Source organism: Leopardus geoffroyi, chromosome E2 (assembly GCF_018350155.1).
Source record: "Leopardus geoffroyi isolate Oge1 chromosome E2, O.geoffroyi_Oge1_pat1.0, whole genome shotgun sequence".
Taxonomy (NCBI): Eukaryota; Metazoa; Chordata; class Mammalia; order Carnivora; family Felidae; genus Leopardus; species Leopardus geoffroyi.
Genome location: NC_059335.1, coordinates 44,796,899 through 44,815,177, shown reverse-complemented (window position 1 = coordinate 44,815,177; position 18,279 = coordinate 44,796,899). Strand labels below are relative to the sequence as shown.

General features: G+C 39.0%; 1 protein-coding gene across 1 annotated transcript in view; it reads right to left on the bottom strand.

The window, feature by feature from the left end:
• Positions 1–8,347: 8,347 nt before the first annotated feature.
• Positions 8,348–18,279, bottom strand: part of LOC123579376 (cytochrome b5 type B) — a 37,758-nt gene continuing 27,826 nt past the window's right edge. The window contains exons 4-5 of the mRNA XM_045443328.1: positions 16,090–16,118; positions 8,348–12,096 (exon numbers count right to left, since the gene is read on the bottom strand). Of these exons, the coding sequence (XP_045299284.1) occupies positions 12,006–12,096; positions 16,090–16,118 (120 nt within the window). The 3' untranslated portion in view covers positions 8,348–12,005. The remainder of the gene's footprint in view (positions 12,097–16,089; positions 16,119–18,279) is intronic.

The window sequence follows — 18,279 nt, the reverse complement described above, 5'->3', positions numbered from 1 at the left end:
TGGACTTTATTCTTAACCCTTCAAGTGTTCTGGAATTCCACAATGACAGGCCTCTGTAGGAGTCCCTTTTTCATTATTGTGCTGAGCACTCAGGGCTCCTTTCCAGACCCCAAATCATAATTATTAGTTCTGGGATGTTTTCTTGTATTATTTCTGTGACAATTTCTTCATTTCCCCCTCCAGATTTCCTACAGGGTATCTTCTTATGTGAACCTCTCACTTTCCATCGTTTCCTTTTTGTTCTACCTTGTGGGAGGATTTCTTCATTTTTATTTTCCAATCCTGCTATTGCTTTCCTTTTTATTACTGCTTTAATTAAACAAAAAACCAAAACAAAACAAAACGAAAAAACCTTTTAGTTTGAAATAATTCTAGGGTTATAAAGATTTGCAAAGATAGTACAGAGTTCCCATATATTCACCACTGAGCGTCCTCTAATGTCAACATGTTACATAACCAAAGAACAATTACCAAAATGAAAAGAGTTAACATTGCAAAAGTGCTATTAAGTACAGACTTTATTAAAAAAAAAAAAAAAGTACAGACTTTTTTTTTAATGTCACCAGTTTTTCCACTGGTGACAAAGAAAAAAGACATTTCCTTTTTCTGTTCCAGGAGCCAATCCAGGATCCCAATTGCATTTAGTTGTCATTCCTCCTTTGTCAATCTCCCCACCCCCAATCTGTGACGGGTCTTCAGTCTTTCCTTGTCTTTCATGAGCTTGACAACTTTTGAAGAAACCGGTCAGTGGTTTGGTAGAACGTCTGCCAACTTGAGACTGATATCTTCTCATGATTAGACAGAGGTTATAAATTATGGGGAATGCGGTGGGGGTGATGTATCCTCAAGGCATCATTTCAAGGGTACATGATGCTATTTATTGCTGGGGACGTTAAATTGAATCACCTGCCAGCTTTTTTCACTTTTTTTCACTTTTTTCACTGCCAGCTTCTTTTCAAAAATTACTGTTTTGTCCTTGTGACTAATAAATGCTTTGGGGGAGATACTTAGAGGCTATGTAAATATCCTGTTTCTACTTAAGCTTTTGCCCATTGATTTTAGCATTCATTGGTGGACTCAAATTTGTAATTTTCATAATTCTCATTCTCTTAATGTTCCATTTTATTTTCATGTGAATGTTCCTTTGTAAACAGCATCCTAGGTTTGTACAGTTTGTAGTAGGTGGGTACAGTATCATCTCGCTGAAGTTATCAGGGAGTATGTGTTTTTTTGGTTGCTTTTTTTCTGCCTTATCTTTTACTCTGACTTTTCCCCTATTTGTTTTGATCTCTATCATGTTAAGGCTTTCAAAGAATGGTTGACAGTCCTTGGCTCTCCATTTGTATTCAACTGTTAAGCAAGGCACCATACACCTTTGTGGATGTTTTGCAACAGCAAAGCTTGTTGACTGAAGGATTTCACTACAGGGTGAGCATGTGGAAGCCACCAAATGTCACTTATCCGTAGATCTTCTCTGGGACTGATAAGTTTCTCCCGAGAGGAATCTTCCTATTCCTATTGTATCCGAGGAGCCAAGGGGTGAGGGCGGAGGTCTCAGCAATTAGTATGAACTTCCACTTAAGCCCTACTTTCCACTCTACTTGCCACTGCCCTTGGCTCAGCCTTGTGATCGCCCATTAGGATCGTCTCAGGTTCAACTTTGCCCAGGATTAAGCCTCCAGTTTTCGTCAGGAGAGGAACAGTTGCCTCGCTGTGCAGGCTAGGTTTGGTGGAGCGGGCATTGGGAGGGAAGTTTAACTCACTGTTTTCAAGGGTGCTACACACCTTCTACACTCACAGTTAAACAGTGCTTCCCATTTATGAGTTTTTCAGGGATCTGTGGTGTGACTTCATTCCTGTTGACTTTTCTTCCTGTAGGCATTTAAATTGTTTTTCTAAGTTTACTGGCCTTCCTTCTTCTGAAAATTTCTTGAGATCTTTCATCAACTAAAGTGTACTCTCTCATTCACTGTCTATGGATTTAGATCTCTCTTTATGCCTTACTCTCATTTGTGTGGCTTTTGGAAGGGAGCAGAGAAAAACAAGTTTACTCAAGTTACTATGTTCAATCAGAACTCCCTGTTATTATTTTTTTTAGGGTGCTCAAAAAACAATCTATATTTAATTTTTTTAAATGTTTACTTACTTTTGAGAAAGAGCATGAGAAGAGATAAAGGGAGGCAGAGAAACTGAAGCAAGCTCTGCACTATCAGTACAAAACCCAATGTGGGGCTCAAACCCACGAACCATGAGATCATGACCTGAGCTAAAGTCAGACACTCAAACAACTTGAGCACCCAGGCACCCCAAAACACAATCTAAAGGGGCCCCTAGCTGGCTCAGTCAGTAGAGCACACAACTCTGGATCTCGGAGTCATGAGTTCAAGCCCCACAGTGAGTGTAGAGATTCCTTGCTTAGTTACTTACACACACACACACACACACACACACACACATACATACATACATACGTACACACACTTTTAAAGAAGCAACCTAGGGACACCTGGGTGGCTCAGTAGGTTAAGCGTCCGACTTCGGTTCAGGTCATGATCTTGTGGTTCATGGGTTCGAGCCCTGCATTGGGCTCTGGGCTGACAGCTCAGAACCTGGAGCCTGTTTCAGATTCTGTGTCTCCCTCTCTCTGACCCTCCCCTGTTCATGCTCTGTCTCTCCCTGTCTTAAAAATAAAACGTTAAAAAAAAAAAATCAAAGAATTACTTTATAGTAGAGAAACCTAAAAAACACTACTTCAGCCTGTTGATCAAGGTCAACATCAACAGTCACAAAGTCATATTCATAGTATATACCCTTGATGTGATAAAAATGGCAATTCACCTCTGTGGCCTTCCTCCCACCTCCCACCCCTTCCTACCCCCAACCCTATAACCTCAGTCTAAGAAAAATATCAAGTTCCAATAGAGGGCATCTTACAACGTACCTAACCAGTACTCCTCAAAATTGTCAAGGTCATCAAAACTGTCACAGTCAAGAGGAGCCAAGGAAAACATGATAATTAAATGTGATGTGCTATTCTAAAATTTAAAAATGACACGTAAAAAGTGAGGAAATATGAATAAAGCATGGACTTTAATTATTATCTGCACAGTTTTTCTGTAAATTTAAAACTGTTCTAAGAAATAAAACTTAAAATATTTACAGGAAACCAATAAATACTGGCAGCTGAATCTATTTACAGAGAAAACAGGATGGTTTGCGGGCATGCAGGGGTGAACGGGGTTTTTGGTTGTTAGTGGCGTAGGCAACATTGGGATTCACCTCAAAACTCAACTTGGGAGTCCTAGATAGTTCTTCAACAAATTTGGCTATGGTTGTTCATTCAGACACAGCATGATAAATCATACTCAATGTACTTAGCCCGCCCTATGGCCCGGCTTAACGTGGGGCACCCTGAGGGATGCGGAAGACCCTGCCTTCAGAGCACAGATGGTCCATTACCAAAGAACTTGAATGCACGCGCACAAACACACACACACACACACACACACACACACACACACAGTGTGTGATTACAGTGTCTGCCTTGGGGAACTGCTTCCCTTGTGATCCCCCTTCCATTGAACACTGTGTCCCCATGCCCTTGATGGGACTAGAAGTAGACATGTGATACTATCTGGCTGACTACATTCTCACTTCTAGGAATTAATTCCCATTAGGCATTTGGACTGGAAACTAACGTAGCCACCCTGATTCCTATTGATCTTTGGATTCCTAGTCCTAGTTCCTCCTGAGGTCCAGCTATGCTTCCAACCTTGAGTTCCATTAAATACTCATAACTGATTCATAACAAGTAAGTTCCCTTCTACCTATGTCAGCTTAAATCAGTTTCTCTATCTTATTCTATGGAAAAAATAATGTGTATCTTTTTTTTAAGTGAAGAATATTTCTTCTTTGTAAAAATATGTAGACTTAGCACAGAATAAAAAGTGAGTTTCTGCCCTAGGGGAACCTGGGTATACGTGGAGAGGCAGAATCCTTACAAAGACATCATTACCAAGGCAGGCATTTAAGGTCAGATAAATCGCAGAGGCCATAGTGGTCAGTAAAGCATGCAACTCGTTCATCTCGGCGTTATGAGTTTAGGCCCCACATTGGGTATAGAGATTACTTAAAAATAAAATCTTAAAAAGAAACCCAAACACATTTGAACTAGCTTAAGACAAAAAGCAAATTTATGGGCCCATACACAAAAGGTCCAGAGGTAGAATTTCGCCTTAAACGAAGGTCAACAAAGATGTTCAAAGAGATCTGCGCTAGTTTACATGGATGGTACAGATCATAAACAAATCAGCTCTATTTCTTCCAAATGATTTCCAGGACAGATTAAATGGTACATTTTTGTGTTACTTACTTACTTACTTATTTATTTATTTATTTATTTATTTTTAGAGCGTGCATGCATGCATGCGAACGGGAAAGAGAAGCAGAGAAAGAATCCCAAGCAAGTTCCACGCTCAGCATGGAGCCCAATGCAGGGCTGGATCCCACAACCCTGAGATCATGACCTGAGCTGAAATCAAGAATGGAACACTCAACTGACTGAGTCATCCAGGCGCCCCTGTACCACAATACTTTAAAATGAAGAGAAGCATAGTTGAAGTGTTATCTTGTAATTTGTCAGTGAAACATAAGGCAAAGTAGTTCAATGCAGGGCAGGGCAGGGGTTAGGATGAGAGCTAAAGAAAAACAAAACAAAACAAATTTAAAGGATTCAGGGAAGAAAGGGTGTCAAATGGAGTCTTGGAGAGCTGTTTCCTGTGCCGTTCAGGATGTAGCGTCCCCCATTTCTCTATTTGCTCCTGATTATCAGACTTCTTGGGTAGTTAAATCAGTGGGCAGATTCATGAGAAGCTTCATTTTTACTCTGGACACCATCTGCTGTTCTGTAAGGAGATGCTACCTCTCCTTTCTGAAAAACTCAGATGAGGAAACTAGAAAAACAAAATCCCAAAAGCAAGATTCTCTAAGGAAAAGTGAAATTCAAGCACCTGGTTTTTTACTTTTTTATCTCTTTCCGGGTCCATGTAGTGCTAAAGTTAACACCAATGTGGGGCGCCTGGATGGCTCAGTTGGAAGAACGTGTGACTCTTGATTTCAGGGTTGTGGGCTCGAGCCCCATGTGGGGTGTAGAAAATACTTAAATAAATAAAACTTTAAAACAAAAAATAAAAATAAAGTTAACCTCAGTGTTTGAGTACAGAGATTAGGGCCAGGAGCAAACGAGGGGCTGGCACTGATGAATAAAAAATGCCATGTCACACTTGTAACAAACAGCATTTGTTATTTGCGCTATGTTGTGCCTCTTTTGATCACACTTCAGCTTGAATTATCTTTTTAGGATGTAACAATCTCAAAAACTGGAAATGACCGTGTCCAAATCTTATGGTACATGGCACGAAGTACAGGATTTCCACTTCTCAGATGTCCACATGATTTGTAGAGATAAGAAGAGGCTAAGTTCAAGCCAACCAATTACCAATCACTTCTCATTTAAAAACTATAAATTTACCTATGTGTTTCCAGGTTAAATTTTATCAAGGGTCCTAGACTGAGTGATGGGACAGGTGAAGTCATGCAAGAGCTTCTCAACTATGCCACCTAAAGATTTCATCAATAGTCCTCAACTTTCTTTTATTGATTGTCTTTGATCAAAAGTTGTTTCTGGGGCACCTGGGTGGCTCAGTCAGTTAAGCGTCCAGCTCAGGCCATGATGTTGCAGTTCGTCAGTTTGAGCCCTAGGCTCTGTGTTGTCAGCCTGTCAGCACAGAGCCCCCTTGGGATCCTCTGTCCCCTCTCCCTACCTCTCCCCACTTACGTACACTCTGTCTCAAAAAAATAAATAAATAAAACATTAAAACAAATTTTTCTAGTAACATAGTAAAAATCTAAATTCTCATTAACTGCTTTCAAGAAGCTGTTTTGCTGGGAATGCAAGCTGGTGAGCCATTCTGGAAAACAGTGTGGAGGTTCCTCCAAAAACTAAAAATAGAATTACCCTATGACCCAGCAATTGCACTACTAGGCATTTATCCAAGGGATACAGGTGTGCTGTTTCGAAGGGACACATGCACCCCCAGGTTTATAGCAGCACTATCAACAATAGCCAAAGTATGGAAAGAGCCCAAATGTCCATCGATGGATGAATGGATAAAGAAGATGTGGTGTATATATACAATGGAGTATTACTCGACAATCAAAAAGAATGAAATCCTGCCATTTGCAACTACATGGGTGGAACTGGAGGGTATTATGCTAAGTGAAATTAGTCAGTCAGAGAAAGACAAAAATCGTATGACTTCACTCATATGAGGACCTTAAGAGACAAAACAGATGAACACAAGTGAAGGGAAACAAAAATAATATAAAAACAGGGAGGGGGACAAAACAGAAGAGACTCATAAATATGGAGAACTGAGGGTTACTGGAGAGGGTGTGGGAGGGGGGATGGGCTAAATGGGTAAGGGGCACTAAGGAATCTACTCCTGAAATCATTGTTGCACTATATGCTAACTAAATTGGATGTAAATTAAAAAAAATAATAATAAAATAAAAATAAATTAAAAAAAGAAGCTGTTTTGCAAGGGATATGAGAATCATTTTAAATATATTGTTTCCACTGAAGCAACAGGATTCTCTTCAACAACCAAGATTTTTCAGGGACGCCTAAGACCATGCCCATTTTTTAGTAATCTACTAATTCAGAAAATGATTATTATTGATGGCATTTCATTGAGCACACACAGAAACACCTGTATAGAAACACTAGCAGCAGATACACCAAGCACATTATTCATTTTGGTACAGCTGAAGCTGAATTTTTATCCGAGAACCTTCAATAAAGAACATGGAAAGTTTAGGGCTGTGTGGGCCTCAAGCAAGTCAAGTCACTGGTAAAATGTGGACATCCCCATCTACGGTGTAAGGATACTGTAAGGGCAAGGATCCAAAATGCCATCAAAGGTACTGCAAGGCACACAGTATATGGAAGATAAATGATAAATAGGATTACAGCTCTATCCTCATGTTTCATCTGACAGCAACTCTCATCTCTCCTGGATGCTTTATAAAAGAAAGTTTTTTAGGGGCACCTGGCTGGCACAGGTGGTGGAACATGCAACTCTTGGTCTCAAGATTGTGAGTTCAAGCCTCATGTTGGGTGCAGAAACCACTTTAAAAAAAAAAAAATCTTGGGGCGCCTGGGTGGCTCAGTCGGTTGAGCGGCCGACTTCGGCTCAGGTCATGATCTTGCGGTCCGTGAGTTCGAGCCCCGCGTCGGGCTCTGTGCTGACAGCTCAGAGCCTGGAGCCTGTTTCAGATTCTGTGTCTCCCTCTCTCTCTGCCCCTCCCCAGTTCATGCTCTGTCTCTCCCTGTCTCAAAAATAAATAAAAAAAAACGTTAAAAAAAAAAAAAAATCTTAAAAAAAAAATTAAGTTTGTTGAGCACTAGAAAATATGTGATCAAGCTGAGTGTTCCTTTAAATACAGACACCTATTAAGCTAATTAACGTTAGGTTACCAACAATACCTACAATTACCAACAGTTTAGTAGATTGTGTGGGTATTTCTTACCTTAAATTTACACAACTGGAATCACAATCTTCTACTTCAGGTTTTTAGGAACCAACCAGGATTTGTCAATTACCTGCCAAATACTCAGCATCATGAAGACTGCAGTCATATGAATTACGAGGATTGGAGATTAAACATTAGATTCAAACACTAATAATAAGAATGGGACTATCCTTTCCTGTTACTAATTCACGTGAGAGTGAAATAACCAAGCCCTAATGAATGATGTCTCATTAGTAGTGTTAGAAGGCTATCAGTATGTTTTAAAGGTAATTATAAAAATTGTTTACTTCCCTTGTTTAATTAACACACTTGCTAGAACTTCAATCTCAGTGTTTAATTTTCCCCAACAGTTTAGCTATTTCCAAGAAAAACAATCATTTGAAGACTGGCGTTGCAGATAACAAAATATTATTACCTTGTACTGGCTTCTCTTTACCAGATGGTTTCAGGAAAAACAGAACTCCCAACTGGTCTACCTGGTTGCCACTTCATATCCATTAATACAGCACAAGTCTTCATTTTTGCCTCTCGTGATTATCAACTGAGCAACTCACTTCAAAGAAAGAGTAGCAGAAAGAATCCTGAAGAACCACAGAACTCCCCATCAAGTTACACTAAACACAATTATTTGCATAGATACAGGTGACTTTTATGCTTCTCAGAATCTTTTCTTCCAGAACACCTTAGGATAACAGAGCCAACACTTCTACTTTAAAAAAAAAATAATAATAATAATAACTATAGTCAGGGCAAGAAAAGGAAAACAGTATCTTTATTGTGTGTGGTTCTAACAAACATTCACTGTGTGCACATTCCAGCAGAAAGAGACAAAGATCTTTGTTCAAAATATGCTGAAATAAAATAGGTAAACAAACTCCATTATTGAATACACAAAAAGAATGTTAATATTACTTGTTCACAGTTGAGGGTGAAGTAAAAAGAAAGGAAGCTAAATAATTATATTTTACCCAACTAGCACATGTTGGATATAGGTACAGGAAAAGTACAGCTCCTAAAATTCATGAGTAAGATGCTAGATACTGGGTTGGTAACTCGGGTTACCGGAATCTCCCTCTGAAATCACCCCCACAAATTCCAAACCAGGCCCTTTCAGAGAATAACAGCCAAATGTGAAGTAAACTCCCCATTCGTTCTGTGATATTTGGCAACAGAATGAGATGGCTTAAAAAAAAAAAAAAACAAAAAAAAACAAAACACCAATCTCTTGTTGAGACAAGACATGTCTGAATCCACTTCTCCCAGGGAAGGAAGTTATGAACGTTAACGTTCTGCATTTCAATCTCCTAAAATGGAATCTAACCAGATAATCTCTTGAGATGTGAAGCCCGAGACACCGTGCGTAATGATATGCCTGGCCCACAGAGCATTTCTCGTTGCTCCACGCCGGGACTAAATGAGCATAAACTCAACGACGCTCTTATCTCACAACTTGGGCATTTACGACAATTGCCCAAAGAACTTTACAGGCTCAAACTGCAGGTTCCCGTGGATTTTTCCTTCTGCTTTAGGGGTCGCATAAGAACTAAACACTATCAATTTTGTCACCACCACTTTCTTGTCCTTACAAATGTGGAGTCATTTAGAAACCAAAACCGATTCCTGAGGGACAGGGACTAAGAAATTTTGGAGACCTGGCACCGACATGCCTATTTTGGTGGCACCCGTTTTCCGTCCTCTCCTTTCGTGACCTCCAGACATCTTGTGTCTTCCCTGGGAATAAACAACCAACACCCCAGAGACCAGCTCTAGGGGGCACCCTCAGCCGACAGGGGCTCTACTTGCTCTCCAAAGGGGTTTGCACCACCCACCAATGTTGAAACTGTTTCGAGAATTTGAGTCCTACCTCTGCAAACAAGGCTTTTCTGGTGGGTTTGGCTAACATATTGTATTATCTGATAGTTTAGAAAAACCTCTGCAAACTCACACACTAGCTTTACCTTTCGCCTGACTGCTGATGTAGGCAGCAGAATAACAGTAAATGGACCCAAAAGTGGTTTTTATAATACAAAGTGACATCACATTAGCAGCAGATCAAAAGAAGCCCTGGGTGTTGGATGGATTTCATGGATGGTAGAGACAAGGTCTGAAAACCTTTTCCTCTGGCTCTGAGTAAAAACAAGTCCAGATATAAACAGGAAAAGACAACCAATATGAAATAGAAAAACATAGCTTTTGTGTTGGTGTTCACCCTAAAAATATCCAAAAAAAAAACAAAGCAAAAAAAAACCCCCACCAATTTTACTTAAGGCTGTCACTCTTTAACATTTCTTATAAGCCAGATGTTTTTCATTTAATTTTACAGACTGCCAACATACTCCTAATTGATCCAACTTATCTGCTGGTTTAGTTTCAGCCTAAATGTTCCCCGTCCAGTTCCTCAATACTCCTTTGTTCTTTATTTCTACTCCAATGTGGCCCATGTAATCATGCAGCTTAATTATTACAGCAATTAGATACCAATTCATATTCAAGGCAACCCTTCCGTATGCCTTCAAATGGCAGGAGCATCAACAGTCACACCACTACTGTTCCATAATAACCAAAGGTTTTTTTCAATAAATTGTCTAAAAGTGGCATCTTATACAAAATTTTCTAAAGATAAAAGTTTGACTATTCCCATATCCCTGATATATAAAAGTCTCTCAAAAATCCCCTGAAATTTCTCCATAATATCATATCCAAGTGTACAAATACAAGGTTAATATTCTTTTGATGAATTCTGAATACACTCAACTGCAAGGCTTGGGTTGAACCTTTTCTTAGTTTGCATGGGCAGACACTGCCTTGCAGGGCACTTTCCTGTCCATGGCAAGCTGTAAGCGGGGAGGAGACAGCAGTATCCATGGTCCTTCTGGAACCAAGCTGCTCCCTGCTACATAGGACAATGGCTCAGAAGCAAACTGGTAATCCTTAGAAGACTGGGAGAAAAATCACCACAAACAGTTGTTGGCAGAAAACAGCTAGTGTACTGTGTCCTCAGGTGATTCCACGGTGGAAAAAAGTTAGGTCAAATAAGCCAGAGAAAATTCCTGAACCAAGAAGAAACCCTAACAGAATTCTAAATAATGACCTACTATTCAATTAAACATTCATCCAAGGGATAAAACGACTAGTTGTTGTTTTTTTCTTTCTTTTTTCCTCAACAGAAAAACAACAAAACCACAAATTGGAGCCATGAAGATAAAATATAGATGAAATGGGAAACATTCTTTTGTCATGATCTCCCCCTTTCGAATGCCACTGCACTATGGAAGTTATGTTACTGGGGCTAACAAAGAAAAGATCAAATACTGGATCTTAGAGCAAGTGGAGTCTCTTTTGTAAAACAGGGAAGGAATGAAAAAATTTGCTAATCAATACATTTAAAAGCAGAAATCCCTAGTGAAGTTCTACAGATACAATTATAAATTTGTATTTTACCAATAAAAGATGGTTGGTTGGGGGGAAAAGAAAAAAGACGGCTAGAAACTGGTGTCAAACCAAAGCAAAGAATGAAGTGTGGAAAAAAAAAAAATGAAGTCTTTGGTGCTTTTCCTAAACTCCTGTCCTAAAGTAGTGTTTTCAGTATTTTTCAAAAGAAAGAGGACTACAAATTTACCCTATCACCCCAATTCATCTCTCCCCTCCCCTCTTTCTCTCCACTCCCAAGAAATGCAACGGAAGCACAGTTCTGCCCAGCACCACTTGGACTTGGGGGGTGGTGAGAGTTACCTGCTAGACTAGCTTAGGAGAGAGGAGAGGATTTCATGGTTCTTCCTAGTTTTAATAAATATAAACAAGGAACGAGATCATTTGGCAGTTGTGTTTTATGCTATAGGTGCGCAACTTTACTTCATTAATTAAATCCCTTATGATAAATAATAGAATTAAGTATATATATACACACACATATATACTTATATATATGTATATATAAGTATATATGTGTGTGTATATATATATAGATAAGTATATATATATATATATATATATATACTTCAAAGAAAAATGGAAAAAGAAAAGCTTCAAAACCAGAGTGTTGCCCTGTTAAGAATGTCTAATGTGCATTCAAAGTATTGGAAACCAGGCATTTTTACCAAAGGACAATGTCACAAGGACATGTGGATTGTAATTATAAAACCAAGTCTGGAAATGCAAAGGGGGCTGGTGGAAGCCAGTGGAGAGAAGGGCCACCGGCAGGGACACAGGACGAGCAGGTGCTTTGGGAGTAAGGCTCTGGGAAATGAAGGACACTGGCCCCAGGTCTGGGGTGGATGTCTAGCCAACCATCTGGGTTCCAAGGGGGAAGCACACATCCGGCAGGATTCGAGAAGAGGGTATCGCTTGGCCTCCAAACAAGTCTCTAGCTCGCACTCCCAATGGATATGCTTTCCAACTTCCACGCTGTCTCCTCAGGAGGATTTGCTTTCCGACGTGTAGTAACGATACAGGAAACCTAAGACAATAGCGCCTATGATGGGCAAAATCCAGTATGACCAGCAACTAGAAGTGGGGGGAAAGCAACGAAGCCGTGAACACTTGATACCAAATATTTGCTATCTTTCAACATCCACATTTTAATATTTTCATGAGCAAAGAATTTCGATTTACTTTGGGAAGTTTAACTACTTTTTTTTTCTTCCAAGATTTTATGTAAGTTCCAGTTAGTTAACATATAGTATAATACCAGTTTCAGGAGTAGAATTTAGTGATTTATCACTAACATGTAATACCTAGTGCTCATCACAAGTGCCCTCCTTAATCCCCATCATCCATTCAGCCCACCCCCCACCCACCTCCCTCCATCAAGCCATAGTTTGTTCTCTATCATTAGGACTCTCTACGGTTTATGGGGCGCCTGGGTGGCTCAGTCGGTTGAGCATCCAACTTCGGCTCAGGTCATGATCTCATGGTTTGTGGGTTCGAGTCCCGTGTTGAGCTCTGTGCTGACAGCTCAGAGCCTGGAGCCTGCTTCAGATTCTGTGTTTCCCTCTCTCTCTGCCCCCGCCCCACTCACATTCTGTCTCTCTCTCCTTCAAGGATAAATATTAAAAAAATAAATTAAAAAAAAAAGAGTCTACTGTTTGCTTCTCTTTTTTTTATCTTATTTTTCCTTCCTTTCCACTATGTTCATGTTTTGTTTCTCAAATTCCACATATGAGTGAAATCATATATTTGTCTTTCTCTGAAGTTTAACTGCTTTTATCACCCAAGTAGCAAAATAAATAAATAAATAAAAATTTGCATTGGCATGACAATATTAAACAATTTAAAAAAATTTTTTTAACATTTATTTTTAAGAGACGGAGAGCAGGGGAGGAGTAGAGAGAGAGAAGGAGATAAATCTGAAGCAGACTTCAGGCTCTGAGCTGTCAGCACAGAGCCCGACACTGGGCTCGAACCCAAGAACCGCGAGATCACGACCTGAGCCGAAGTCAGATGCTTCACCGACTGAGCCACTCACGTGCCCCAATATTAAACAATTTTTAAAAGATAAAAACCAGAATGTGTAGTATGATACTAAAAATATATGCCTGTATACACGCCTCTATATGTGTTTTTATAAAGACACATAGCACTTATTTCTGGGTTATGAGATTAGGGATGGCTTAAATTTTTCTTGTTTGGGGGTGCCTAAGTAGCTCAGTTGGTTAAGCGTCTGACTCTTGATTTCAGCTCAGGTCTCACAGTTCGTGAGTTCGAGCTCCACAGTGCAAAGCCTGCATGGGATTCTCCTTCTCTCCCTCTCTCTCTGCCTCTCCCCTGCTCATGCTCTCTCTCTTTCTCTCAAAATAAATAAAAGCTTCAAAAAAATACCTTATTTGTATTTTGTTTTTCACATATTCTACAATTAACATTTTTCAACAGGAAAAAAGCTACCATTTTATACGTATAACTATAAATTTAGAAGCAATACCATCTAATACAACTATTGGCAAAGTGATATCTATCTCATCTGTATTTTCTACATTTAATCCTCATGACAGCCTGAAGAAATAGATACTATTAGACCCGCTGTATACGTAGGAAATATAAGCTTGGCACCCAAAATCACGAAGCGAAGTTAGTGATGGATTCCTGATTCCAATCAATGCACTTAATCTCTAGTTAAGTCTGGACACTAACTAATAAGGATACACACCCACACGGAGCTAAAAACTTTAAATGACAGTCGGCTTGAGAAGGCCTGTAAGAGACTTTCCTTAGGAATTTCAGGACAGTCATCACTCTCCTTAAAATAATTCTTCTCTAGTACAGCTTACTAGCACTCTTACTTTTAAGGTGTAGTTCTTCCACGATCCAAATGACCTGCATGCCCCTCTTACTAAGACATATGCGGCCTTGGTATTAAAAGGTTTTTAAGCCAATAAAACCAGCTGAGGTTCAATAATAAAACTGCTTCTCCTTGCCTAAACATGCCGAGTGCTTTGTACATTTCAGAATGGCAAAAAGCTGCTCCAGAGAAGTTTAGAATGTCGGCCGAGTAGCTTTGTGTAAAAAAAGGAAAGCAAGCGAGTTGGCATGTACAACAGCAATATGGCACGTGGGGACTCTGCAGTCATGTCCCCACAAAGGTAATCAGTTCAGGTACCTTGGAGAACCACCACAGGACACAAAAAAGTTTTAAAGTAGGCTCCTTGAGAAAACACCGAAGAGACATTCTTCAGTACAAAAGACTGAAAATGGTTGACCGCTAATCCCCATATAATGTTTTGTAATACTTAACTGTCACTGGGCATAGAAGCAGAGGAAATGGATTTATGCTGAACCCAAAGAGTTCAACAGTAACGTCTTAGCCATAAGACAAAACTCTCTTTTGGAGAGTCGCTCAGGTTGCTGCATGTAGTTGTGACTCATTTGTTTTTATTACTTTGTAGTATTCCACTCTTTGAATATACCAGAATGGATTCATTCATTTTATTAAGGAATGGTTATTTGGGTTGCTTCCAGTATATTACTATCTTGAATAATGCCCTTACGAACATTCTACTATGTGTTTCCTGGTATACTTGTGCACACATTTCTCTCGAGTATATCCCTAGATATGGAATTGCTGGGTCAAAAGTTATTCATATTGTCCAATTTACTAGATAATGCCAAATTCTTTTCCAAAGTGACTGTACCCACTTACACTCCCCTAAGAGGGTCTAAGAAACTTGGTGACCCACTTCCTCAACAGCTCCTCTTATTTTCAGAATTCTCAATTTTTGCCAATCTGGTAGCTGTGAAATACGTACCTTAAGATTTTAATTTGTATCTCTCTGATAACAAATGAAATTAAACCTTTTTTTGTGTGTGTCTACATTTGTTTCCTCTTCTCTAAGGTGCTACTTATGTAGTAATTCTACTACATTATTTTTTAATTGATTTGTAGGAATTCCTTTTGTATTCTGCATAATAATTCTTAATGAGTGTTATGTGTAGCCCAAATCGATTGCAAGTTTACGGCTTGTGTTTTCAAATTCTCTACAGAGTAGCTGGCTGAGCATAAGACCTTAATATTAAAGAAGCTGAATTTACTAATAGTTTCCTTTAAGTTTAAATTTCTTACATTCTTTGTCCATCACCTCAAATAAAAAAGAGGCAATACTTTTATAGGGGGAAAAAAACCACATCTCTCTCTCTCTGAAATGTTTTAAGTGGAAGCTCAGAAAGATGAAACAGATCTATATAATCTCTATAAAGATTTTTTTACAAGCCAAGGATTCCAGTCATTTCAAGGACATTTAAGGGATGACAAAAATATACCTTTCAGAGTTCATACTATTATATTACTAAAATGACCGCAAGGGATATTCGTAAGTAATCCTTTGAAAGAAACCAAATTCCTGAATATGCATGCAATACATAATTTTTTTCTTCTATAAAATGCAATAATAGCACCCACCTTACAGAGCGGTTGTGGGGATTAAATGTGATTAAGTTTCAAGTAGAAGTTGCATAGCTGGGCTGAGCAGCACAGACCGTTGGCTTGACTTACCAGCAGTTACTTGTCCTTGCATATTGGCCTCTCGCTGAATGTGATCCCAATTTATGTCACAACATGATTTAAAAATTACTCAGGGCACAAATTTTTGAGATTACTCTAAATGACTGAAACTGTAAAAGTTAATTTTGCTAATGGTAAGGAACTACTGAATGTGCAGTAATTTTGGCCAAAAAATAGTTGTTAACTGTCCTCTTTTTCTTAATTGAAATATAGTTAACATGTACCTGAAATATAGTAACACGATGTTACATTAGTTTCAGATGCACAACACAGTGACTCAACAAGTTTATACTTCCACTGTGCTCCCCACAGCGGAGCTGCCGTCTGTTTCCGTACAACGTACAAGGTTTCACAATACCTCCGGACTGTATTCGCTGTGCTGTATGTACCTTTTCATTCCTGAGTCAAACCGTACTCTTAAGTTATGTTATACATGTATATTTATGGAAGAACCTCTGGCCAGATATTAAGTTGAGCATAAGGAAGTCCAGGGAATGTATACTAACCTTTTGCATGTGGCATCTTTCGAAGGGTCCTGAAGAAGACGCATATTAAAAAATTTCAAACAAAAAGAAAGATTAATAAAGTATGTAAATCTTGAATATCTACATACAGAACTTCATCTTTCATGCAATTTGACATTTACAAATCTAATGTGATGGGAGCACCAAGAATTCTATTTCTGGTAACATACTGGTACTCCCTAGTGAAGAACAACTAATGAAAGCATAGAGAAATGGCGTAAACTTTTTTAGATGTAAAAAAAGAAAAAAAGGGAAAAAAAGCTACTGATATAAACTATACTGAAAGGGACTAATTGCAGTCACAATGATATGCCTCATTCAGCTGGGCTTGCCACTGGCAGTAGTTAAGATCACATTTTCTGAACACATATTTTAAAAAAAAATACAAACTCTTGTGACAAACAGGTCAACTGTGAAATGCTCTAAAGCATGCCGAGGACTGCTTTGTGGCTTACAGAAATGAACTGGTTTACTCTATGAAATCATAATAATTATGACTATAGACCTTAGGGCTTATTCAACATTGAAATGGGAAGAACAGAATTAGGGGGGAGGGGGAATACCAAAATAACCTTAAAAACAAAATTTTGGCAATAAAAAGTAAGGAAGAACTGACTGATACATGCTTCAACATGGATGAACCTACAAAACATTATGCTAAGTGAAAGAAACTGGATACAAAATACAACATAATGGGGCACCTGGGTGGCTCAGTTGGTTAAGCACCTAACTCTTGATCTCAGCTCAGGTCTTGACCTCAGGATTGTGAGTTCAAGCCCCTCACTGGGCTCCACACTCAGCATGGAGCCTACTTAGAAAATAAAATGAATGGGGTGCCTGGGTGGCTCAGTCAGTTAAGTGGTTTGTGGGTTCGAGCCCCGTGTCATGCTCTGCACTGACAGCTCAGAGCCTGGAGCTTGCTTCAGATTCTGTGTCTCCCTCCGCCTCTGCCCCTCTCCCACTCACACTCTGTCTCTCAAAAATAAATAAACATATAAAAAATAAATAAGTAAAACAAAAACCACACAACGTATTATATAAATATTACGTAAGAGTATTAATATGAAAGGTTCGGCATAAGCAAAGTCTAGTGGCAGAAAGTAGATCTGTGGTTTCCTAGGGTGGGGGAAGAGGAGTTAAAGGGAAATGAAAATGATTGATAATGGGTATGGGGTTTCTTTCTGGAGGGATGAACATGTTCCAAAATTATTGTAATTACGGTTGCATAACTCTGTAAATATACTAAAAACCCAACTTGTTCATCTTAAATAGGTGAATTGGATGGCACATTAATTATATCTTATAAATGTGTTATTAAGTTCAATTTAAGTGGGGTGCCTGGCTGGCTCAGTTGGTTAAGCATCCAACTTCGGCTCAGGTAACGATCTCACCGTTCATGAGTTTGAGCGCCGCATTGGGCTCTGTGCTGTCAGCCTGGATTTTGGATTCTGTGTCTCCCTCACTCTCGGCCCCTCCCCTGCTCACACTCTGTCTCTGCCTCTCTCTCTCTCTCAAAAAATAAAATAAACATTAAAAACAAAAAGTTCAATTTAAGTAAATATCAAATGAAGTTATTGATTCCATTAATTAGCTGTATATACAAAAGAACTGCTAACTCACTGCCAGAGGACAAGCCCATTTGCATAGGTTACTGCTGCCCAAAACATCCTCTTTGCCAATATGTAGAAGTATGCTAAGGTATGAACACAGAATATTAACCGTGTTTAACCACAATTTTCAGTAATCTCCAACACTTTCGAAAAACCCTACATACTGGCCTAGATACTTCAGAGCAGATCGTGAAATGAGTTTTAACTTCATGTATCCAAAACACTGCCATGCAAATGAATACATACCCCAAACCCAAAAGAAATTAGCCTACAGGCAAGTAAAACTTCTAATAAAAAGTGTCAGATAAATCAAGTTAATATACTACTACACTTCTTTGAGACCTTGATGATTACTGTTATCTGGGACATTTCTACTAGAATATCATAAAATCAGGTTAAGTAAAATGTGTTACAAGCCAATCTTTGAGAAAATACAACCAATGTCTTATAGATTTGGAAGGTAGTGGTTTCAGTAGTAATGGTAGAGTGTGTATTAATTTATAATATTGCTTTTTAAAAGATTCCACTACAGTAGCCATGAAATAACTCCATCAGGAAATAA